The sequence below is a fragment of the Chrysemys picta genome, chromosome 7 (assembly GCF_011386835.1).
Source record: "Chrysemys picta bellii isolate R12L10 chromosome 7, ASM1138683v2, whole genome shotgun sequence".
In the NCBI taxonomy this organism is placed as follows: domain Eukaryota; kingdom Metazoa; phylum Chordata; order Testudines; family Emydidae; genus Chrysemys; species Chrysemys picta.
In genome coordinates this window covers 98,225,078-98,248,894 of record NC_088797.1, presented here as the reverse complement: position 1 = coordinate 98,248,894, position 23,817 = coordinate 98,225,078, and the positions used below count along the sequence as shown (strand labels likewise).

At 41.5% G+C, this 23,817-nt stretch overlaps 3 protein-coding genes and 1 long non-coding RNA gene across 8 annotated transcripts in view; 2 read left to right on the top strand and 2 right to left on the bottom strand.

Moving 5' to 3' along the window:
* Window positions 1-7,760, bottom strand: part of CC2D2B (coiled-coil and C2 domain containing 2B) — an 88,306-nt gene extending 80,546 nt beyond the window's left edge. The window contains exons 1-3 of the mRNA XM_065553625.1: window positions 7,620-7,760; window positions 6,589-6,654; window positions 1,196-1,265 (exon numbers count right to left, since the gene is read on the bottom strand). Of these exons, the coding sequence (XP_065409697.1) occupies window positions 1,196-1,265; window positions 6,589-6,654; window positions 7,620-7,760 (277 nt within the window). The remainder of the gene's footprint in view (window positions 1-1,195; window positions 1,266-6,588; window positions 6,655-7,619) is intronic.
* Window positions 7,761-9,133: 1,373 nt separating this feature from the next.
* On the bottom strand, window positions 9,134-17,240 carry LOC103305781 (uncharacterized). The gene is made up of 3 exons (XR_508143.4): window positions 17,127-17,240; window positions 12,717-12,787; window positions 9,134-11,034 (listed from the first exon to the last, which is right to left on the bottom strand). It is a non-coding gene; the product is annotated as an uncharacterized LOC103305781 (long non-coding RNA).
* On the top strand, window positions 10,263-15,696 carry LOC122174335 (uncharacterized). 2 transcript variants are annotated; one of them, XM_065552097.1, is made up of 3 exons: window positions 10,276-10,363; window positions 11,243-11,342; window positions 11,896-15,696. In XM_065552097.1, exon 3 carries the CDS (start codon window positions 14,065-14,067, stop codon window positions 15,238-15,240), a length of 1,176 nt encoding a protein of 391 aa, XP_065408169.1. In that variant the 5' UTR covers window positions 10,276-10,363; window positions 11,243-11,342; window positions 11,896-14,064; the 3' UTR covers window positions 15,241-15,696. The 2 variants fall into 2 exon arrangements, with proteins under 2 accessions (XP_065408170.1, XP_065408169.1); XM_065552098.1 differs by lacking the exon at window positions 11,243-11,342 and having other exon boundaries at window positions 10,263-10,363.
* A 16-nt stretch (window positions 17,241-17,256) lies between the features above and the next one.
* Window positions 17,257-23,817, top strand: part of LOC101932987 (uncharacterized) — a 31,387-nt gene continuing 24,826 nt past the window's right edge. The window contains exons 1-3 of one of the 4 annotated variants that reach the window (XM_065552096.1): window positions 17,397-17,508; window positions 18,365-18,441; window positions 18,535-18,614. Coding sequence is in view for 1 of the 4 variants with exons in the window: in XM_008163278.4 (XP_008161500.1) it covers window positions 18,413-18,441 (29 nt within the window). In the remaining 3 variants the exon portion in view is untranslated. Of the gene's footprint in view, window positions 17,509-18,364; window positions 18,442-18,534; window positions 18,615-23,817 lie in introns of all 4 variants that reach the window. The other 3 variants (XM_065552095.1, XM_065552094.1, XM_008163278.4) reach the window with 3 other exon arrangements.

Genomic DNA, 23,817 nt, shown 5'->3' with positions numbered 1-23,817 from the left:
CAGTTTGCAAATTAATTCCAGTTCTGCAGTTTCTCGTTGGAGTCTGTTTTTGAAGGTTTTTTGTTGAAGAACTGCCACTTTTAAGTCTATTATTGAGTGACCAGGGAGATTGAAGTGTTCTCCTACTGGTTTTTTGAATGTTATAATTCTTGATGTCAGATTTGTGTCCATTTATTCTTTTGCGTAGAGACTGTCCAGTTTGGCCAATGTACATGGCAGAGGGGCATTGCTGGCACATGATGACATATATCACACTGGTAGATGTGCAGGTGAACTAGCCTCTGATGGTGTGGCTGATGTGGTTAGGTCCTATGATCGTGTCCCTTGAAATTCATGTGGCGGAGGTGGGGCGGAGGGGTTCAGAGTGTGGGAGGGTGAGGGCTCCAGCTGGGGGTGCAGGCTCTGTGGAGGGGCTGGGGATGAGGGGTTCAGAGCTGGGCCAGAGGGTTGGGGTGCAGGGGCGTGAGGGCTCTGGCTGGGGTGCGGGCTCTGGGATGGGGCTAGGGATAAAGGGCTTAGGGCTGGGCCAGAGAGTTTGGATGCAGGGGGATGAGGGCTCTGGCTGGGGTGCAGGCTCTGGGATGGGGGCGGGAATGAGGGATTTGGGGCTCAGTGGGGATACAGCAGGGAGAGAGAACTCCCCACCAGCTCTCTCTGGGATGGGGCCGGGAATGAGGGATTTGGGGTGCAGTAGGGCTACAGCAAGGAGAGAGAACTCCCCACCAGCTCTTTCTCCCCTCAGCAGCACCTGGGCTGGGGGGAGAGGGGCCTCTCCCCACCGCAGCAGTTCCGGGGTTGGGGCCGTGGAATAGGTGCCTCTCCCCCAGCCACGGCAGGTCCGGGGCTGGGCTGGTGCCTCTCCCCTGGCCGCAGCAGGTCCAGGGCTGGGGAAGAGGCATCTCTCTGTGCTGCAGCGCTGAGTGCCTGCTCAGCGCTTAATAGACTGCTGCGCGGCCATGTGGCCGAGCACCTTAGAGGGAACTTAGGTCGCAAACCACTTTGGGGTCCCAACCCACAGTTTGAGAACTGCTTCCTTACACCATGAGAAGTCCGATTGAATATGGTATTATTCAATGTGAGTGTGGGTATCAATCTGGACCAATAAACGTATACTATAGTTCCAGCTCAGGCAATAAGTGCATCTTCATCAAACAATATCAATCAAGAGCAAAGACAAGTATTTTTATTGAGCTACCTTCCTGGAAATTCTGATCTACAAATTCTTCTGTTTGATGCCTAATAACATGTTCGCTGTCTTCAGTCAACTATGAAAAACAAATTACCAGAGGAAAGATTTAAAGTAAACGTTTTAAAATTAAACTGCAGATCCCACAATTAATATTTTCTAAAATAGCATATTGCATTGATTGTGTAATATTTTATAGTACTTGCTATCAGTAAGTGTCTAATACAGTATATGACACTGTACCTCAAACTAGCACTCTGGAACCCCCATATTCACTGCTGTGATATGATTATATGTTTTATACAATGCATGGCTTGTGGAGGTATCATTTAAGAAGTCTTGATTTTTTGAACATTAATATCCTGTTGAATTGTATGTACTATCATTGTATGTGAAGTTATGAAATAATGCTATGTATTTGTTGCTGTAATATATGGTAAAAGGGAAATGCCCACAGCTAGCCTTTCAGTGGCCACAAAGGAGTAACTAACACTGACAAGACAGATTTACATCTAGATTAGCCAGACAGGTGTTGATGTTTCATCAAGCATCCACTCTCCCAGAGACTCCTCAGAGAGGGCACATATACAATTGGGGCTACCTGACCCCCACCTCACAGCAAAGATCTTTCTAGGATGTGGAAAGAAACTATAAATGAGGGTTGATGACATCATCACTGGACTTTTCTCCTCCCCAATCTCAACACCGAGAAGATTGTTTAGAAGACAACGAACTGTGGAGACTTGCCCCAGGATGAGAAGGGACGTCAGCCTGTGTATTAAGAACTGTAAAATGCATGGAACATCCAGTGTTAATCTGTTAAAGTTAGAATTAAGGCCGCGATTCTATTTTTATTTCTTATGCAACCAACTATGTACTCTGTGCCTAACACTTATAATCACTTAAAATCTATCTTTCTGTAGTTACTAAACTTATTTTAATGTTTTGTCCTTACCAGTCAGTTTGTCTAAAGTGTTTGGGGAATCTGCTCAAATTACAAAGGCTGGTGCATATTCACTTTCCTTTGACAAAGTGGTAAACTAATTAATGAGCTTGCACTGTTCAAGTAGTCTTGGACAGTGTAAGACGGTACATTTCTGGGATGCAAGGCTGAGGGCTATGGTGATTGGCTGGAGTTTCCCTGTGTATAATTCATGAGTGCCTTAGAAAGCATTCATGCAACTCAGCAACTCCACATGTTGATGGAGTGATCACAGCACCTGGATGGGTTGGCTCCTTGTCACTAGGATAGCATTGTGAGAGACAGCTCAGGGAGGAGAGTTTAAGGGGACTCAGAAGTCCCACAGTTCCAGGTTGTGCTCCAGGAGTATGCCACATAGTGGTTTTCAACCTGTGGTACATGGACCCCTGGGGGTCAGCAGAATATGTCTAAGGGGTCTGCAAAAGGTTGTTGTTAGCATAGAACAGTGGTTTTCAACCTGTGATCTGCGGATCCCTGGCGGTCTGCAGAGTATGTCTAAGATTTCCAAAAAGGTCTGCCATTTGAATTTGAATTTTTTTAGGGGTCCACAAATGAAAAAAGGTTGAAAACCACTGGTCTAATCGATTAAATATTTAATTTCACAAATACAATGTATCTGTCCTTAAAGGATACGGTAAATTAAAAAGATATTGGGCCAAATTCTGCTCTTACTTACACTGCTAAAAATCCATTATAATACTACTGACAGAGTAAAATTTAGCACAAGAAATACTGGAGCTAAATCTGATTAGTTTTGTAATTAGTTTTTATCAAACTATATTTAAACGTACTTTACTGTTAGTAGATTTCTTTTATTGTTATGAAATACTTAAACAATTAAAATAATTTTTTTTTAAAATCAGCTGTTATTAGAGCCTCCACAAATGTTGCCAGCCTGCATCCCTTCCTTTTGTACGTTCATCAGGTAGTGCATGCCATTGTAACCATGAAGTTAAGCATTGCAATGAATATTATATTGAGCAACTTCACCTAAATAACTGACACGCTGTCTAAAGCTGATGCAGGAGGGCAGTCATTTGGAGTATGCAAGAGAATGTACTGTCTCCATTGGGTGCTTATTGGTATGCGCATTGAATTCAAGGTTTTGGTTTTAACATTTAAAGCTCTTAACAGGATGGGTACCAGCTACCTTTCCAACATTCTAACAAACACTATTCCATTTCCCTCCTCTAAAGTTTGATGACATAAGTCTACTTGTGTGGAGGGCCTGGAGTGGGCTAATGCAAAATGCAGCAGTCCTCTGGCTTGGTTAGAATCAGTGTCCTCTCAGAGGTTAAGAAGAAAGAACCTCTCAGTGTTTTTTTCCCTATATATAAAATGGTGATAGAATTTACTAACCTTTGTAAAGTGCCTTCACTCAGTAAGAAATGCTGCCAAAGCACCAAATATTATTATTAGTGCAGTGGGACCTAATTAGCACATTGCATTTGTACTCTGTGTCCCGAACTACCTTTCTATCTGCTTCCGAATGTAATTTATAGGTGAGGGATTTAATCTATAAAGCCCTATATATTTTGCACCTGGCTACTTTGGGACTGACTCTCCCCATGCAACAGCAAGTTGGTTAATTTTAACTGGGTTGGCTTTGTTGACAGTCCATAGCTGTGCACTCTTGAGGACTAGAGGCAGAATAATTCTTGGTGCAGAGTTCCTGACTATAGAATATGCTCCCTCTGGTGGTTTGTCAAAGCCCCATTTAAACTGTCAGAGAATGGTGCAAAGTCCATCTTTTGAGTTAAGCCTTTCCAAATAGTTCTATACTAAAGCACCATCTTTGCTGCTGCTGCTACTTTAAAGTTGCATTTATAAACTGATGATTGTGCTAATCTTTAATGGTTCCAGATTTCATAATAATAGACATACTATAAATCAGTAAAATCAGGCAGGCAGGAATGTTAGACAGTATCACACTGTACCATAAATAAAAGATAACACAGCTGTTCCTCTGAAGGCTGCTTTCAACTTGTTCTTGTTCCAAATGTTCTCCAGTTGCTTATTAAACTTCATTGGTTTAACAGCATGTCCCAACAACTAATATTTTAACTTGCTTTAATCTAACAATATATCTAGCAACCCATTAGTTAGCTATATACAAAGAACTCTTTAAAACCATCCACAAGCTGAAACACCTCCTTTCTGGAAAATCCAAGTAAGGCTGAAAACTGTACTACTTTCCTTCAGACCTCTGGATGCAAATTGTACTTCTTTTTACAGAAAATGACTTGGTTCTGTTTTCAGTTACACTGGTGTAAATCCAGAATAGCTCATCTGAAGAAAGTTGACTTATTACAGATTTACACCATCATAACTGAGCAAAATCTGGCTTACGAAGCGCATTTCACACTTTTAAACTCCCATTTATATCCGAGGCTCTCCTCTGCTTAAAAACTGGAGCACCTATAGACCTGGGTCTGTAAAGAACAAATAGCACAAAAGATTTCAGGAAAACATTAGTTTAATTAAGAGCGTAATTTAAGACACTACTGATGTCTAAGAAAAGATTCTAGATTCAAAAATGGAAAATGAAATTGATTGGTTACAGTACAGTCTTAAGTCTATATTTAGAAAAAAATGTGGGTTGATCTGAATCACCATGTCCTTTTGAAAGACAATATAGCTAATTAGGGAGAAAAGCCTCAGAAGATTGATAAATCTAAAAGGACTGATAAATAATGAGGACAGAGTAGCCATACAGACCAATCTGGATTGCTTGGTAATGTGGGCCCATTCAAACAAAACTCATTTTAATACTACCAAATGTAAAGTTATGCATCTAGGAACATGGAATGAAGGCAATACCTACAGAATGGGGGACAGTATCCTGGTAAGCAGTGATTCTAAAGCATTTAGGCTCAAAGTAGACAAGCAACACGAGCTCCCAGTGCGATGCTGTGCCAAAAAGAGCTAAACAGGAGAGCACAGAGAAGGGAGGTGACTTTACCTCTACATACAACATTGGCGAGACTATTAGAATACCATCTCCTGTTCTGGAGGACACATTTTTAAAAGAATGTGGAAAAATTGGAGAGGGTTCAGGAAAAGAGTCATAAACGATTCAAGGTCTGGTGAGAATGCCGTACAGTGGGACTTAAAAAGCTCAATTTGTTTAGCTTATCAAAAGATTCAAAAGTGACTTGATAATGGTGAAAAAATAGTGGGTACTAATGGGCTCCTTAATCTAGCAGAGAAAGGCGTAACAACAACTAATGGCTGGAAGCTGAAGACAGACAAAATCAACTGAGAAATTGGACATAAATTTTTAACAGCAAGGATGATCAACCACTGGAACAAACTACCTACGGATGTGGTAAAATGTCCATCTTGATGTCTTCAAGCCAAGACCGGATGCTTTTCTGGAAGATATGCTTTAGCAAAACAACTTATTGTGCCCAGTACAGGGGTAACTGGGTGAAATTTAATAGTTTGAGATATACTGGAGATCAGATTAAAAGATCTAATGATCCCTTCTGGCCTTAAACACTAACAATCTATGAAACAGAGAATCACAAACAATTTAACTATTTCGTATCTATTCCTCCTAGCCAAAGGGATAGCAGAGTTAAAGAGGCACTGTCCAAAAATGTAGGCCAAAATTAGTATTTTGTTTATAAAGTTATATTTCTAAATAATTTCAAACACCTTGTGTTTAGTTTTGATTTAAACATTCCCCCTACAAACCTTGCAAACCAGGCACAACAGCATCACACAAATCCATGAGAACTGGAAAATTAAGCTGACCTGTCTAGAAGCAGCATAACTGGTGAAAAGAAATTTAGATTTTCACCATTTTCACTTTTAACAATCTAAGGTTTTATTAACACATGCAGGGATTTCTTTTTAAATATGACATAACATATCTCTTGAGAGGACAACTCTGATATCAGTATGAAGTCTGGACTTTGGAATACCTGTGCACATAAGCTCTGTTAGGAAGTTATATACATTGCCATGTAGATAAATTAAGTCAAATGCTTGTGAGAAAATTATGTTCACAGCCAATTTTAAAGTGGGCATTTTAGTGCTAAAGAATGTAATTGGGGTAAATAAAACAAGATATTGTTAGTATAAGATACTCTTATCTAAAGAGCAACAGAGAGTCCTGTGGCACCTTTAAGACTAACAGATGTATTGGAGCATAAGCTTTCGTGGGTGAATGCCCACTACTCTCTGTTGCTTTTTACAGATTCAGACTAACATGGCTACCCCTCTGATTTTTATCTAAAGTACAGATATTTTTCAGTACTACTATTCAACAGCTAGTGGTCACAATTAAGTATATATGTACCATTACATACAGAGCTCAAGGCATCAAAATACTTGGATTCTACAAGATAAAGTATTTTCTAACATCTGTTCTAATAAAGAGATAGATCATTAAAAGTAGCATTAACAAATTCACCTTTTTTCTAGCACTTTCTCTTCTCAGAGCGTTCTTCTTTAGAATTGCTTCTTGAGCATCCTTTTTCTGGAGAATTAGAAAACAGAATCTTAAAGCTTACATTATTATTATCATCTATAGGATACATGTCTTTGGAGTAAAATACATCTCAGTACTAAAAGAACACTAAAAGCCAATACTCCAAACAATTTGTCAAGCTGTCACTGTGCACAAGAGCATACCTCAAAAGACCCCAAAATCAGTTAATTGCTTTGGCACATTGCTTTGACAGTAGGGGGGCTTTTCTGTAGTAGTGACAGGTTTTTGTTTTGACTGCCAGTATTGGTTTCTCTAATTTGATGTGGCAGCATCTGGATGTTGAATTTGATATGCAGCTCCTGCACCTGGTCTGTCAATCTCACATTTTTTCCCTTGGTACCTAATCTATGTCTCAGCTGGTCTTAATCTGCAATATAAGGACAATGGAGAATAGAGAGTTAGAATTTCCATAATTCAAGACTCTCTCAAGGTCTGGTCCAAAGACAGGACTAGTATCAGTGCTTTATACTGCCATGTAGGAAATCCAAATTCTCCTCTTCCTCACAGTCAAGGTGCTAGGAGATCTGCAAAAAAACTGATCATCCTTGGGAAATAAAAATATCTCACATGACTCTACAGCAATCTCTCTGACCAGTTGAAAGGTACAATGCCCCTGGTCCCTAAAGTTCCATCTAGTAGAAGAATTTAGGATTAAATTTTAATTATTATTTTTTCCTGAAATCCCCTTGGATTTTTTCTCTCTATCTTCTGTAACTGAAGAGGATAGAATAACACTTAAAAAAAAATTACTGCAGCCAAGTTCTTTATTGCATGTATTGCTCTGAAGTGACAAGGCCCATAATATACCCCGCAGACTCAGCATTACCTTTCCTAATGTTCACTTTTACAAACCTGTAAAGAATCCAAGTTCTAATCTGGGTTCTACCATTCTGCAGCCTTAAAATAGTTATACACAGCACAAGGATACCACAAAGAGAGCCTTCTTATGTTACCTTAAGGGTCGGATACTCAAGTGGTAACAGCCTTCTGCTGCCACCACTCCTTGTACCATATACTGCTGGCAAAGACAGCACAGCAACGAAAATAAGCAGAGAAGGAAACTGAGCGAAGTATCGAATAGGAACCGCTGACATTTATCATTTTTGTTTATATCCTACCATTTTTAGACACTTGAAACCATCAGTCTGCACATAGCCAACCTATGAAACCACACATTATCGGGTATCAGGCCTTAACTTCCATTCCCCATTACCTCCATTTGTTACATCCACTTGATGCATTTTGTTTTAAGTCCTATTGTAAATTCTTTGTGATGGGCTATGTCTCTCTCTGTTTGTACTGCACCTACATAATGGGGCATGATCCTGATAATAATAAGAAGAAAGAGGCAGAATATGGGGAAGAAAGCGGGGATTAAATTGCTGAGGAGAGGAAGCTAATGGGAACACATAACAGAAGCAACTAGGAGAGGGAAGAGAAAGCAGGGCAAGGAAGAAAAGCAATCAACGTAAGGAAAGTAAGATAACCAGGGAGAGGCAACCATCAAGGAGGCAAGAAGTGAGAGGCAACTATTGGGGAGAAGACAGAAGCAACAAACAGTGGGCAATAAATATCAAACAAAATGGGAGAAAAAGGACAAAAAGGAAAAAAAATTAACTAGATTAGTAGCCAGTTACTGGCATGGCTAGCTCAAACATGATTTGTGTTCACACATCACATGGTTAAAAGTCTATTAATAACAATAATAGCATTTCACCTTTACCAGAGGCTCATCTAACAGCCAGTTCAGCACTGCATGTTTGTGTGTGTGCATACAGTATGGATATGACCCCCTAACTGTACTTGTTTGGTCAGTCCTCCTTTCTCCCAACTCCTTATTGCAAAGGGCATCCCATAGCACATTGGATCATATGATGTTGATGTTTCCTTTTATGCACATCTCGTGGGCACCATATCCCCTGATGAAACACTATGGAATAAATTGCCCAGATTTTCTCAGAATGTTCTGTATAAACATGGTTAGATACCACATAGGAGCAGATTCGCAAACATGGTTGTGAAAGGAGAAAATCTGCTGTGTGAACATAGACTGAATTGCTTGTTATTGGTTAAGCTGATCAAGTCTCTAACTAAATTATTTTTGATAGCCTCCGGACATTATTGGTTCTTTACATCGAAGACTTCCTTTGTTAGCAGCTAAAAATATCAACTCTAAACTACAGAGCTTTACTATTTAATGACTTCCCACTCCTGTTGTTACTGGTTCTCAACACAATGTCTTGTACATAGTCCCCTCTTCCCCCACAAAAAAATAATAGGACTCTGTGCAAAACAGAAAATCCACAGATCCTCTGGGTATTCTATACACAGATTTCTATTATTGATTACTATGATTAACATCAGTAGTTAGCTTATACCAGCATGAATTAAGAATGCTGAATCCAGTCATCTGTATTTTGTCTGGAAAGGAATATAAAACATTTACTTTTCAACTAACACAACTTCCCTTAGTTGTTTTATCTGATGACATTTCTTCTTCTTTTTGAACAGGGTCCATTTATTCTGAAGTGTTTAAACAAACAAGATAGTAAGTAAAATGAAAAACACAAACTGTCATTTCAGTGTTTGATACTAATACTATCAACTATCAGACAATTACAAGTTTCATTGCCCAAAATAAAAATATTTAACTTCTCTTCAATCCAGTGGGTCCAGGAAAGCAATGTTTATACAGCTATTTAAAATCAGTTTAATTATATAACATAAAGGAATAAGATGAAACCAAGAGAAAACATTTTAAATTCTTTAAAATGCAGAGACAGAAATACAGAGAGAAAAAAACCGACTATACTTCCAATTATTACATTTTTTTAAAAGAATGTTCATCGACAGACATGATGCACCAAATTCTTACATATTTTAAAGTTAGCTATCCTCTACTTTACAATCACAGTGCATTGTATTTCGTGTTTTTCTAGTGCTAGACACCACAATAAATTCAGATAAAATTCTGGTTCCATAATTTTGTAGCAAGCATTTTATTGAAATAATATAGAGTACTTCTATTTTGATATTTAACATTTGTATTATATCCTACTATAATATATAAATGAACAACTAAAATCTATGTTTAAAGCCTGAGTTAAAATACAGTAACTCCTCGCTTAACGTTGTAGTTATGTTCCTGAAAAATGCGACTTTAAGCAAAACGATGTTAAGCAAATCCAATTTCCCCATAAAAATTAATGTAAATGGGGGGGTTAGGTTCCAGGGAAATTTTTTTTTCAAAAGAGAAAAAAAAACTATATATTATATGGATATACACACAGTATACGTTTTAAACAAACAATTTAATACTGTTCACAGCTATGATGATTGTGAAGCGTGGTTGAGGTGGTGAAGTTAGAGGGTGGAAGAGGGAGGGATATTTCCCAGGGAATGCTTTGCTGCTAAATGATGAACTAGCACTCGCCTGAGCCCTCAAGGGTTAACACGTTGTTAATGTAGCCTCTCACACAAGGCAGCACAAACATGAGGGAGGGGAGACAGCATAGCAGAGAGAGACAGACACACACCTTGTGTGTGGGAGATACATACTGCCCCTTTAAGTGAGCTGACCCACTCTTAAATGCATTGTCTTTTTAAGTGGATCAGGAAGTTGAGACAGCAGCTGCTGCCCCAAGCCATCTCGGTCTCTCTCCATCCGTGTCCCCTCCCTGCTCTATATGGAGAAGGGGTAAGCAAAGTGCAGGAGCAGGTGGGAGGGGGACACCCTGACATTACCCCCCCTCCCTTTTCCCCCTGCAGAGCAAGCAGGAATCTCTGGGAGCAGCTCCAAGGCAGAAGGCAGGAGCAGCACATGGCAGTGGGGGGAGGGACGGCTGAACTGCCCAGCAATTGATAGCCTGATGGGCGGCTGCAGCACAGGGAACTTAGGGAAGCGGGGAGCTGATAAGGGGGAGCTGATAGGAGGCTGCCGGTCCACCCTTGTTACGAGCCCCCACCAGCTAGCTGCAATGGGCTGCTCTTCCTGCAAGCAGTGGACAAAGCAGGTGGCTGCCAAACGACTAGAAGGGAGCACTGCACAACTTTAAACGAGCATGTTCCCTAATTGATCAGCAATGTAACAATGAAACACCGTTAACAGGGATGACTTTAAGTGAGGAGTTACTGTAGTCAACAGTGAACAATATGGAATAACAATCTGATTGTTGTGCAGATGGCCGCATTTCCACATCAGTCAACGAGGCTGCATATCCAGTATTTCATCACTGTGTGGATTTTGCAACAACTGGTTTACATGGCTTGTGATATACAGGTCGCTATACAGGTCAGACTAGATGATCTAGTAGTCTCTTCTAGTCTTAAACTCTATGACATGAGTTTCCAAATGATCAGGTTACTAACCTGAAAATTATAACAAATTAACATGTCAGAATATGTGCTAAACCAAATGGATACAAAACTTTAGGACCCCCTCTCCCCCTCCACACTTCCCAACAGTCATGTTTGGCAACTTGCCAAGAGCCTGAGAGATGTATCTAATTTGCGTAGCTATTTACATCAGTATAAAACATACATATATCAGTACTTGTGCTCTCATCTTCATTGACAGATCAAAAGAAACCAAGATCTAAGAATATGGCTTGTTAAGTCCTATTTATACCACAAAATGGAGCTGCATAATAACTGGATCCCCTAATATGGCTGTAATGGTAATGTAGTGTTTTAGACATGAGACCCATATATGGTTTTATTATTTTATACAGTATCGAACAATTCCTCTCTTTCAACAGCATAAAAATGCATTTTATCATTTAAATAAAGTTATTTAGTTCACTTCTGAATTAATATAATATAAATAATCTTACATGTCCCATCCAGAGTCTATTGTTATAGTTTTTGATAACTTGTTTATTTTTCCCATTCTTCTTATCATTGTTATTTCTCCACTTTCTTGTTGTTTTAACTGCATCTATCCTATATAAATAAACCCTCTCTCCTCCCCAAGGACCCAATCAACCAAAATAAGCTTAGAACTTAATCTTTTAATTTCTAATTAATTTCTCTTAGACTACATTGAGACACACTGGGGAGAACAGCAACTTCTATTACGTAGAATTTGCAATCAAAATGTATACTATGGAAAAATAGATTTTTCAGAAGCAAAATTATTACACTAGTCAAAGAATGGGAAACTATCTGAATGGTATGTTTTGACATTTATTTTACCCTATCACAACTTTTTTGTTTTGTTTTTTCTGCCAGAAGTTGGGAGTGGATGACAGGAGATGATCACTTGATGATTGCCTGTTCTGTTCATTCCTTCTGAAGCACCTAACATTGGCCACTGCCGGAAGACAGGACACTGAGCTAGATGGACCATTGGTCTGACCCAGTATGGCCATTCTTATGTTCTTTCTTCTACACCAAACACTTGCACATATGCCATTCGAGACATATAACCATAATCTGGAAATTGGCTTGGTGTACAAAAGTCAACAAAACTGAGCTCTGAGACCAGGAGAAGCAGAAATCTATGTATTTTTAGTTCACCAGACAACATGATCAGGAAGCAAGAGTTCCAGGTACTTCTACTACTACTATATTGTTGGTTCAATCCTCTCCCAACTGGGTGTTACTACAATAAGAGTCAAATATCATTAGCTAAGTGCAGCTATGCACACCCCTTACTTCAATACACATCCAGATCCTGCAGAATGGAAACAAAGAAAGAAGACAGCACTGATGCTTCTAGTCTTTACGATTGCATAGATAAATAAAATCTGAAGCAATAGAATGCTGAGAGAGCAGGTGTAAAAGAGGTGTGAACTGCCCCTGTGAAATGTTTATTTTTTAGCCTAATGAAGGCTAATAATTTTCAAATACAGATGTACAAGTGTCTGCCTAATATGCATGTACAAGTACTGCAACTGTACACACAAACTGGCTAATTGCATAAACAAATAATCAAAGGACAGAAATAGTAATGATCCTAAAAGCATCCTGCATCATTTTTCTCAGCCAAATGATACTTACTGTAAGAATAATTTTACTAATTTAAAGTTTAGTGGCCATATACTACTCACAATTTTTGTGCAAACCTTCTTTTGTTACCGTTGGAAGATCCCCTGTAGTATATGGCTCTTAATTTGTAGCCCTGGTGAAAGGAACATAATTAAAAGTGTAATGTGGCTTGTGCACAGAAAGAGGGATAGGACTAAGTATGCTGCATCTATATTTATGCGATGAAAAACTAATTCTTAAAGAGTTAAAAGAGATGATTCTCAAACAAAAAACATGTAAAATTAAAACAAGCTGATTAATGCGAAGTATAACATGTCAAAATTGAACAAAAGTGGCACTTTACACAGACTTCAGCATTTGTGGCCACCACCCTTGATTCGTCCAGGCCCTAGCTGTCAATAGATCAGGGTTTTCAAACATCATCAAGAATGAGCTCTCAGAACTGGAGACTCTCATACAATACCAACCTTCCACACAAACTTCCACGTGGCTGGACTTTACAAAAATGAGACAAGCCATTTACAATGCACACTTCACTTCTCTACAGAGGAAAAAGGACAGTAAGCTATCTAAACTAATACCTGCCACTGGGGGCTATAACAATGGTACCCTCAACTCATCTAACAATATTGTCAATCTTTCCAACCACACACTTAGCCCAGCAGAAGAGTCTGTCCTATCTCGGGGACTCTCTTTCTGTCCCACCATCCCCACGAACATGATACAGTTCTGCGGTGATCTGGAAGCCTACTTTCGTCGTCTCCGACTCAAGGAATATTTTCAACGCACCACTGAACAGTGCACTGACCCACAGGAACCCTCCTACCAACACTACAAGAAGAACTCTGCGTGGACTCCTCCTGACGGTCGAAATGACAGACTGGACCTCTACATAGTGTGTTTCCGCAGACATGCACAGGCTGAAATTGTGGACAAACAACATCACTTGTCCCATAACCTCAGCCGTACAGAACGCAATGCCATCCACAGCCTCAGAAACAACTCTGACATTATCATCAAAGGGGCTGACAAAGGAGGTGCTGTAGTCATAATGAACAGGTCAGATTATGAACAGGAGGCTGCCAGGCAACTCTCCAAGACCACATTCTACAGGCCACTATCCTCTGATCCCACTGAGGAATACCAAAAGAAACTAGACCATCTGCTCAAGAAATTCCCAGCTACAGTACGGGAACAAATCTACATGGACACACCCCCAGAACCCCGACCAGGGGTATTCTATCTGCTACCCAAGATCCATAAACCCGGAAACCCTGGACGCCCCATCATCTCAGGCATTGGCACTCTGACAGCAGGATTATCTGGCTATTTGGACTCTCTCCTCAGACCCTATGCTACCAGCACTCCCAGCTATCTTTGAGACACCACCGACTTCCTGAGGAAACTACAATGCATTATGTTCTTCCTGAAAACACCATCCTGGCCACCATGGATGTAGAAGCACTTTATACCAATATTCCACATGAGGATGGACTACAAGCTGTCAGGAACAGTATCCCTGATGAGGCCACAGCAAGCCTGGTGGCTGAGCTTTGTGACTTTGTCCTCACCCACAACCATTTCAGATTTGGGGACAACTTATACCTTCAAGTCAGTGGCACTGCTATGGGTACCCGCATGGCCCCACAGTATGCCAACATTTTTATGGCTGACTTAGAACAACGCTTCCTCAGCTCTCGTCCCCTAGTGCCCCTTCTCTACTTGCGCTACATTGATGACATCTTCATCATATGGACCCACGGAAAGGAGGCCCTTGAAGAATTCCACCTGGACTTCAACAATTTCCACCCCACCATCAACCTCAGCCTGGACCAGTCCACACAAGAGATCCACTTCCTGGACACTACAGTACAAATAAGTGATGGTCACATAAACACCACCCTATACCGGAAACCTACTGACCGCTATACGTACCTACATGCCTCCAGCTTCCATCCAAGACACATCACACGATCCATTGTCTACAGCCAAGCCCTAAGATACAACCGAATTTGCTCCAACCCCTCAGACAGAGACAAACACCTACAAGATCTTTATCAAGCATTCGTAAAACTACAATACCCACCTGGGGAAGTGAGGAAACAGATTGACAGAGCAAGACGGGTACCCAGAAATCACCTACTACAGGACAGGCCCAATAAGGACAATAACAGAACACCACTGGCCATCACATACAGCCCCCAGCTAAAACCTCTCCAGCGCATTATCCACGATCTACAACCTATCCTGGAAAATGATCCCTCACTCTCACAGACCTTGGGAGGCAGGCCAGTCCTCGCTTACAGACAACCCCCCAACCTGAAGCAAATACTCACCAGCAACTACACACCACACCACACCACAGAAACACCAACCCAGGAACCTATCCCTGTAGCAAACCTCGTTGCCTACTCTGTCCCCATATCTACTCTGGCAACAGCATCAGAGGACCCAACCACATCAGCCACACCATCAAGGGCTCATTCACCTGCACATCCACTAATGTCATATATGCCATCATGTGCCAGCAATGCCCCTCTGCCATGTACATTGGCCAAACCGGACAGTCCCTCCGCAAAAGAATAAATGGACACAAATCGGACATCAGGAATGGTAACATACATAAGCCAGTAAGTGAACACTTCAATCTCCCTGGTCATTCTATTACAGATTTAAAAGTCACTATCATTGAACAAAAAAACTTCAGAAACAGACTTCAAAGAGAAACAGCAGAACTAAAATTCATTTGCAAATTCAACACCATTAATCTGGGCTTGAATAGGGACTGGGAGTGGCTGGCTCATTACAGAAGCAGCTTTTCCTCTCCTGGAATTGACACCTCCTCATCTACTATTGGGAGAGGACTACATCCACCCTGATTGAATTGGCCCTGTCAACACTGGTTCTCCACTTGCGAAATAACTCCCTGCTCTCCATGTGTCAGTATATAATGCCTGCATCTGTAACTTTCACTCTATGCATCCGAAGAAGTGAGGTTTTTACTCACGAAAGCTTATGCCCAAATAAATCTGTTAGACTTTAAGGTGCCACCAGACTCCTTGTTGTTTTTGTAGATACAGACTAACACGGCTACCCCCTGATACTTGACATCAAGGAATACTGGTATCCCAGCCACTAATCACACCAGTCAGGAATATGTGACCGCATTAGGCAGCCTTTTTTCTCTGAGCTACTTTTCTCCTATAGCTAAGCTGTCTTGTCCCTGCCACCTCATGCCTGCGTCTCCTCTCTCATCAGCAGGAAGACCCAATGCTCACCCACTTTCAGCTATCTGCAACAAGGGAAGGAGCTGGAACCAAGTGCTCCTGAAAGAGGAGACAAAGTTGGCAGGGAGCAGAAGAGGAGCCTGCATGTGATAGGAGCTGAGATCATGGGGAAGAAAGCAGGAGAGAAGAGGGAAGCTTTGGAAGGCAGAAATTGTACAAAAGTGTCAGTGGGGGGTGGGGAACAGAAGGCGCCACACTTTTTCACATATGCAGAGAACGTAAGGGCTGCTAAAGGAGTTATGTGCCTTATGCAGATTTTAGATTATTTTTCTCCCTTTTCTCTCTCAGCACATTAAGAAAGTCCCCTAGAATTCACACCGCTTTCTCATCACCGTCAGACACTAATTTCTTCGGAAAACTATCCCTGACCACTTTCTTCTGATACTGGCAACTTTGCTCATATAATGGTAACTGCAATGTTTTTAAACAAACACCACCAACACTGAGGGACCCTTGTGAGCAACTTAGCACCAGGCTGTGGGAAAACTGCAGGCACCTTCACACTTCAGTGTGCAACCTCAGTTCTCAAACTGTGGATCAGGACCACAAAGTGGGTCACGACCAAGTTTTATTGGGGTCAATAGGGCTGGCTTAGACTTGCTGGGGCCAAAGCCCAAACCCCACTGCCAAGGGCCAAAGCTGAAGCCTGAGCCCAACTGCCCAAGACCAAGGGCTTCAGTCCTGGGCAGCACGGCTCAGGTTACAGGCCCCCTATCTGTGGCTGAAGCCCTTGGGTTTCAGCTTTGCCCCTCCCAACTGCCTGGGGCTCCGGCTCAGGTTTTCCACCCTGAGGCAGCAGGCCTTGGGCGAGCTCAGTCCCTCCTCCTGGGGTCATGTAGTAATTTTTGTTGTCAGAGGGGGATCGTGGTGCAATGAAGTTAGAGAAACGCGGGTGTAAAAGGCTCCCAGCGGCGAGACTAAGGGCATCCCCTAGTACACACTGTGGACTTGCACAACCCCCCACCTCACGGCGCAGGAACTGCAGTCCCCCACCCCCGGTACCCACGCCTCGGCGCGGGGGTGCACAACTACGCTTCTGCCCCAGACCTAAAGGTCCGCTGCGCCCTCCCCCGCCCGCGGCCAGAGAGGGACGAGGCCTATCAGACGCAGATGCCGCACTGCATGCCGGGAACTGTAGTCCTCCTGAGGGAAAGATAAGGGGCGGGCCATGGGGAAGATACGGACCATCTGAGGGAGCTGCGCCACCAAGACAGAGGATCCCGGCTTACACCAATTGAAGTTAATTAGGCCAGCTGATACTGAGCATGCGCATTGATACATTTTCCCCCTCCCGACAATCCTGGTTCTACGCATGCGCACTGACACCTTTCCGCTTCCCTAGTTATTTGCTGGCCATGCGCTCTGATAACTCTGTGCCTCACTAGCCCTTGAGTTGTTGAGCATGCGCACTAGGATATTCGTGACCCATCGGCAACTGATGAGCACGCGCAGTGTGAAACAGTAGCTGGCCGGTTGCTGAGCCTGCGTAGTGCGGAGCCTTTCGGGAAGGTTCTGTGTCGTCTGTTTCGCTACTACAGCTTTTCTCTTCAAGGAAAATCCGTTCAGGGTACGGGCGACCTGCAGCCCCAGCCCCCCACCCTGCCTCGCCGGGACCCAACCGCACCCCCTTCACGGTCCCAGCCCTGCCGCTCTCGCTAAGGAGACCTGACCGCAGGCCCGGCCTGTCCCCGCGCCTCCCTCCGAGCTCCGGCCCCATCCCTGTTCCTTCTGCCTCGCCGGCATCCGGCAGCCCCCGGAATCTGGGCGCAGCTCGCCTCGTCTTCTCCCTTCTCTGGGAGCCGGCCGCGGGGCTGGGGCTCCCGGGGCCAGAGGGGATAATGGGCGCCGTCTTTGGGGTTGGGGCCTCGCGCCAGCTAAAAGCGTCTTCTTTGGAGCGGCGGCCCCGGGGCTGTCTTTGGGGTCGCTAGGTCAGCGGGAGCTGAGGCGTGCTGAGCACCTGGCAGGATCGGGCCCAGCTTGGTTAGCGCTGGGCAGGTGAATCTTCTTCCCTTGCTGCGGGGCTGATCTTCCCTTCCCTCGTTGGGAGCAGAAATGAGGCCCAGAGAGTGCGAGGGGAGGGCAGATCTGCTACGGGAGGAGGAAAGATCTGCCAGTAAGATCTTTCTGACCCCTTCAGCCCTGCTGCTAGAGTCGAATTGAGGGAGAAATCTGTTGCCTCTTCTCTGGTTCAGATTTTGGGGGATGGGGGCGGAGGGTGACCTGCTGTCTTCCCCCTTCTGTCCTACTGCAGCAGAGGAAAATGGGCCAGCCTGCAAGCTGCAGAACTTGATGGCATCAAATGTGGAGCCGAAGTGGCTGCTTGCTGTGCTTGCATTTAGGGTCAGCCCTGTGAGATGGACCATCGTAATGGAGAAAGAGATTGGCACCGTGTTAACTGCGCGGTTCTCTCTCCTTTGCTGCAGTGCCCACTTTCACCGTTGCCTCCTGCTCTGCCTGCTCCCGCTTTCAGCATGGTAAAGAAGAATACTATCCCCGATGGGTAAGTATCCCTCACACTGAGAGAGGCAGGAGCGGGCCCAGCCCCGCCTGCAGGGAGGGGGCTCTGACTGCCCCATGCACTCTCTCGCTACAGCATCTCCTCTCTGCCACCTACAGCCAGTTAAGGTAGGTATCTGCTCCAAGACAGGGAAGACACAGCCCACCATCCCCCAGGTGAGTATAATACCCCAGCCTGTCTGTGAAGCTGCTCCTTCATCAAGCTCCTCTTCCTAGCCTCCTTCCCCCTGAATTGCGTCCTCACAACTGGGGGGGAGGGAAGGGACAGTAGTCCATCCTTTCAACTTCTCAGATGTTTACAGTACCACCAAGAGCTGGGGAGGAGATGGGGCGGGGGGAGGGGCGGGCAGATGCTTGCATGCATGTGCACAAGGGACATTCTCAGATGCAAGTGCAAAAGCCCATTTTTTTTCCTACTTGTACTTTTCAAGTGAACTATCAGAATGTTTACTGGTGATGTCTCAGACAATAAGTCCCAGGATGCAGCATTCTATCCGCATCCTAGTGATCTGGCATGCTGGGACCACTGGCTGTGCTTCATATTAAAAGTGACAGTGGCTGCGATCTGCTACATTTTTTTATAACAAATTTAGCCTTTGTGCTACTGGCAGTTCACCAACAAACTTAGCTGGGTGCACACACACTTAAGGGCTAGTAATATGGAGTGGTCAGTGAGGCTTATGCTTTTCATCAGAAGATCTCAGAGTGTTTTAGAAAGGTGGGTATTATCCCCATTTTACATTGAGGGTTAAGTAGCTTTACCAAAGCCTTTGAATGAATGAAAAAGTCAAAAACAGTACATAGGAGTCCTGATTTCCCTTCCCTGGTAAAAAGATCTCTTATGTTGATATTATAAAACCAATCCAGGGCGACAAAAATAAATATAATTTTTTTTAAGTAACTTCAAAGAATTTTCGGTGAGTTTAGTCATAGCAGGCTGTGGTCAGGAATTAAAACTTGTTAAAATATCAGTAGCTTTTTATTATTTATAAAGTATTTAATAGTTTTAACTTAATTTGTTCTTCCACTTCCCTTCATACTATATCCAAAGTTTTAAATGAAGTTAGATTAAAAGTTTTACTTATTTTTATTTAAAAGGTCTTAGGTTTATCAAACAGAAAGGAAGGAAACTTAAAAGAATGCATCTGAAGAAGTGGGTTTTTTACCCACGAAAGCTTATGCCCAAATAAATCTGTTAGTCTTTAAGGTGCCGTTAAAAGAATTAGTGTCTTGTTCATTTTCTTCATGGCTTAGGTTATTAATATTACAGAACTGAGAACGTATTGAGTAACGAATTGTTCCTTCATCCCCTGAATTTGAAGGAAGTGAAGCAGCTCTGACCTAGACACACAGGCTACAGGCATTCCTTTTTTAATTATGAAAGTTATCCTAGTTTCTACTTATAAGTAGAAACTAACACCTGTGTACATTCCCAAATTGAGAAATAAACTCTATCCTGTAGGAGAGTCATCAGCTAATAAAATTTAGGAAATTAAGTTTAAAAATTTAATCTAATTCCTCAATTTATTTTGTACTTTTCTAAACTATGCAGCTGTGTTTTTAAAGATTTTCTCTTTCAATTTCATGGTTTTTGTCAATGATGAAGACATTACAAGTTCTTAACCTTATTTTTAATCTTATGTAAACATTAAAATGTATTTCTAGTGAAACAGCCTTTAACAGTATATATGTGTTTACTTAAAATTAGAAGTAATATTTGAAACATGGCCCAAAAGGCTTTTGACCTGCCAAAATCAAAATTGAGGTACTTATTTTCTTGGTATGGTTGATAGAATCGGTAATATAAAGTAGTGTAAGGAATGCAGTTCCCTGGTACATTTGGGTTTTAGTGGCATTGCTAACAGTTTCTCCTGCAGATAAGTGAAAAAGGAACTGATTTTTATCTAATTGTTTAAAAATGTGTCTGGTCTTATTAAGTCTACATAATATATTGATGATTTCTATTTCTTTTTGTGCACATTCTTAATATGAATTTTCTGGTTATTTTTTTTCTGGTAAGAAATTGCTTGTGTGAAAATAAAATATGTTAACTAAATCGCTGAAAACTTTCTGGGCAAATTGCTCTGAACCATTCAGCATTCAGTTTCTTTACTCAGTTTATGACCAGAAAATTTGAAACAGGACAAGTTCAAGCAGGTTAGGAACTATGCAACTCAAAGCAATACCATCAATTTAAAATCTAGTTTAAAACAAACTAAAAGTAGTTTTTAGGTACTACAATTAGCCCTGAATCACCTCCCAGTTTTTATTTGTTCCCATCCCTTGTTGCTGTGAGAGAGTCCTGTGCAAACAGGAGAGACTACCTACAGAGGAAACCGTGAAACTTAATGCTTGTCTACACACATATAAGTTGTACCACTTTATACTGGTATAATTAAAACAATACAAACCCCGTAGTGTGGATCCAGTTATACCCGTATAAAGGAGCTTCTACTGGTACAGCTTATTCCTGTACAGGAAGGGGAAGAAGCTATATGGATATAAGGCACCTTTATACTGGTAAAACTACATTCACAATATGGGGTTAAGTATCAGAGGGGTAGCCGTGTTAGTCTGAATCTGTAAAAAGCAACAGAGGGTCCTGTGGCACCTTTAAGACTAACAGAAGTATTGGGAGCATAAGCTTTCGTGGGTAAGAACCTCATTTCTTCAGATGCAAATATGGGGTTGTACTTGTATAACTATTTTGATTTAAAAAATCGTACCCTTAAACTGAAATAATTATACCGGCACAAAAACTGGGTAGTCCAGGCCTTGCAGTACATAGTGCTGTCAAGAGCACCACTTTTTCTCCCAGTTTTTCCCTCGTAATTTTTCATTTTTAATATTCAGTTTTAATTGCAACAATAATAGCTTTAAAAAAATTTAGATAGAAGTTTGTTATATATTTTTAATTTGATATTGTCCCTTTAAGATCAGATTCTAGAGTGTTCTGTCAACATAGCTGTAACTTAACTAATTGTATTTTATTTCTTATACAAAATCATCTGAAGAACCTACTATATTGAAGGGTAGCAGCATCTTAGGCTTGGTCTACATTACTAATTTATGTTGGTATAACTATGTCGCTCAGGGGTGTGGAAATTCCGCACCCCAGAGCGATCAACACCCTTGAGCGATGTAGTTATACTGACGTAACTCCCAATGTAGACAGCTGTATGTTGACAGGAGGGCTTATCCCATCAGCATAGCTACAGCCTCTCAGGGAGGTGTAGTACTTGGCGTAGGTAGTGTCTTCACTAAGTGCTTCAATGGCGCAGCTGCACTGGTGCAGCGTTGTAAGTGTAAACAAGCCCTTATTTTTAGATTTTTCTGAAATTACATTTAACCTGAATGGCTGATTACTTTAAGAGGTCTTTATATTATTATTAATCCATCAGTACCTGATTTCAACAAATGAAACAGTATTGTTTAATTAGACATTTTAAAAAGTAAAAAGTTGTTTATAAAGCTTTGTAATTCAGTGATGTATTAGAAATGCGGTGACAAAATTAGAGGACCACGTCTTCGGTATTATTATTTTATTAGGGAATAAAATTCTTCTCTTATTGGTGGCTGTTTAAAAGAATACTGCCACATATATCCATGTTTGATCAACCTTAATTATTTAAAACTTGATGGTTGAACTTTTTTTTTTTAAGACTTGCAGATACATTTTTTTAAAATCCCCTTATGTAAAGCGTGTATGCAGTGTTTTGCTGAACCAACCAGCAGAGGGAGTTCAAGTTACTTAAACTATTTCCAGAGCAGCCAGGACACTAACAATGAAAATTATATTTATGTATGCACCAGAATCCAAAGTAAAGACAGTGAATACCATTTCCATTGCAGTTCTGTTCTGCTATGAAAAGTGACTGTAAAAATGACTCCACAGTCATGAGCTCAATCTAGTCCTGTTCAGAGTTACATATGTTGTATTAAATGATAAAAATGTATCTTTACTGCTTTTTACTTCAGTTAACACTTTGGAACTAATACAGTTAAGTGAGAGTAAGCTGAATTCTGCTTATTCTTGTGCACCATAAAAAGAATTGTTTGCTTAGTTCCAACTTTAATTAAAGGCAATGGGACTACACATGTCAGCCTTTGATTTTAAGACCATCAGGTTTGGACAGGTGTCACTGAGGGCCTGATTTGGCCTACTGAACACTTATGTGTGAGGCTGCATGAGAAGAAAAGTTCAAAGTTCGGATTCAAAGTTGTTCACAGGGCTAGCAGTCTAAAATAAAACATTGTTTTAGAGAGAAAATTTGCTCTGGAAGTCAGTGAGACAATGTGTGACCCCAGAAAGCCTTTTGAAGTCTGCCCTCAGAGCAGAATCACACTTTAAACACAGGGGGAAATAGGGCAAACCAAGTCGCATGAGATCTCTGTTAGAAATCTATGGTATCTGTGTGAGAATTGTACATGTCTGTAAAGCACTTTGGCCCAGATCCTGAGCTGCAGCACATAGCTCAAGTATGCAGTATTTCAGTCTCTGTTTCTATACATTTAGTTATTTGGCATGTGTATAGTATCTGGTTTGGAATTCTGTTTTTTTGGGGGGAGGGAGGTCTAAGGTAAGTACTAAACTCTGTAAATCACCCTCTAATCATGCATATTCATAAAGGACTGCAAGTTTTGGAAACCTCTGAATTGTTACATTTAGCTTCAGATAGTCATCTTTCAAGTTACTTTTCTCTCCAGTGTAACTTTTAAAAGATGTACGACTGTCTTTACCAGGTTTCCGCTGTTAGTCAAAACCTTTCCCAACAGACAAATGCCAATATTTTAATTTCTTTGCTGAACCTGGATTCCTGATGTACTTCAACACTGGAGTTTTCTGAGCTATTATATTCTGGAAAGTACTGTAGTAGAGAAATTTGTTGCTTTTTTAATTTAAGAAATAAGTCTAGTGTCCATTAAAGATACCAGAATAATAGTATTGGAAATGGGAATGTTCTATTTATGTATAGAACAGATAGAGCAGAGGCAGTGCAGGCATACCATAGTTCATTCCTGCTGTGCTCTAAATCTGTTGTCACTGCTGTATCACAAACAATCTTGGAAATAGCCCATTGAGCTATCAATTATCCTATGCGTTATTGCTTAATAATGCCAGTGAAGACTGCCAAGCCAAAGACCAAAGGCTTTATGCTTTCAAATTGCTTCTGATACTGAGAAATCCAATTGTACAATTCAACAGTTCTGTCATTTTACTCCTGTAAATTAGTCACCTAACATTCTACTTCCCCAGTTACCTATGGAAAAGGTGGGCAAGTGAATCTTGTGCTTGAAAATAAAACAGAAGTGTATGTCTAAATCGAGTGTGAAATATACAAAATAAGTACAATGAAGA

Bases quoted from the DNA above. Each gene is read 5' to 3' on its own strand.
- LOC122174335 (XM_065552098.1), top strand. From the start codon at position 14,065: ATGCATTATGTTCTTCCTGAAAACACCATCCTGGCCACCATGGATGTA.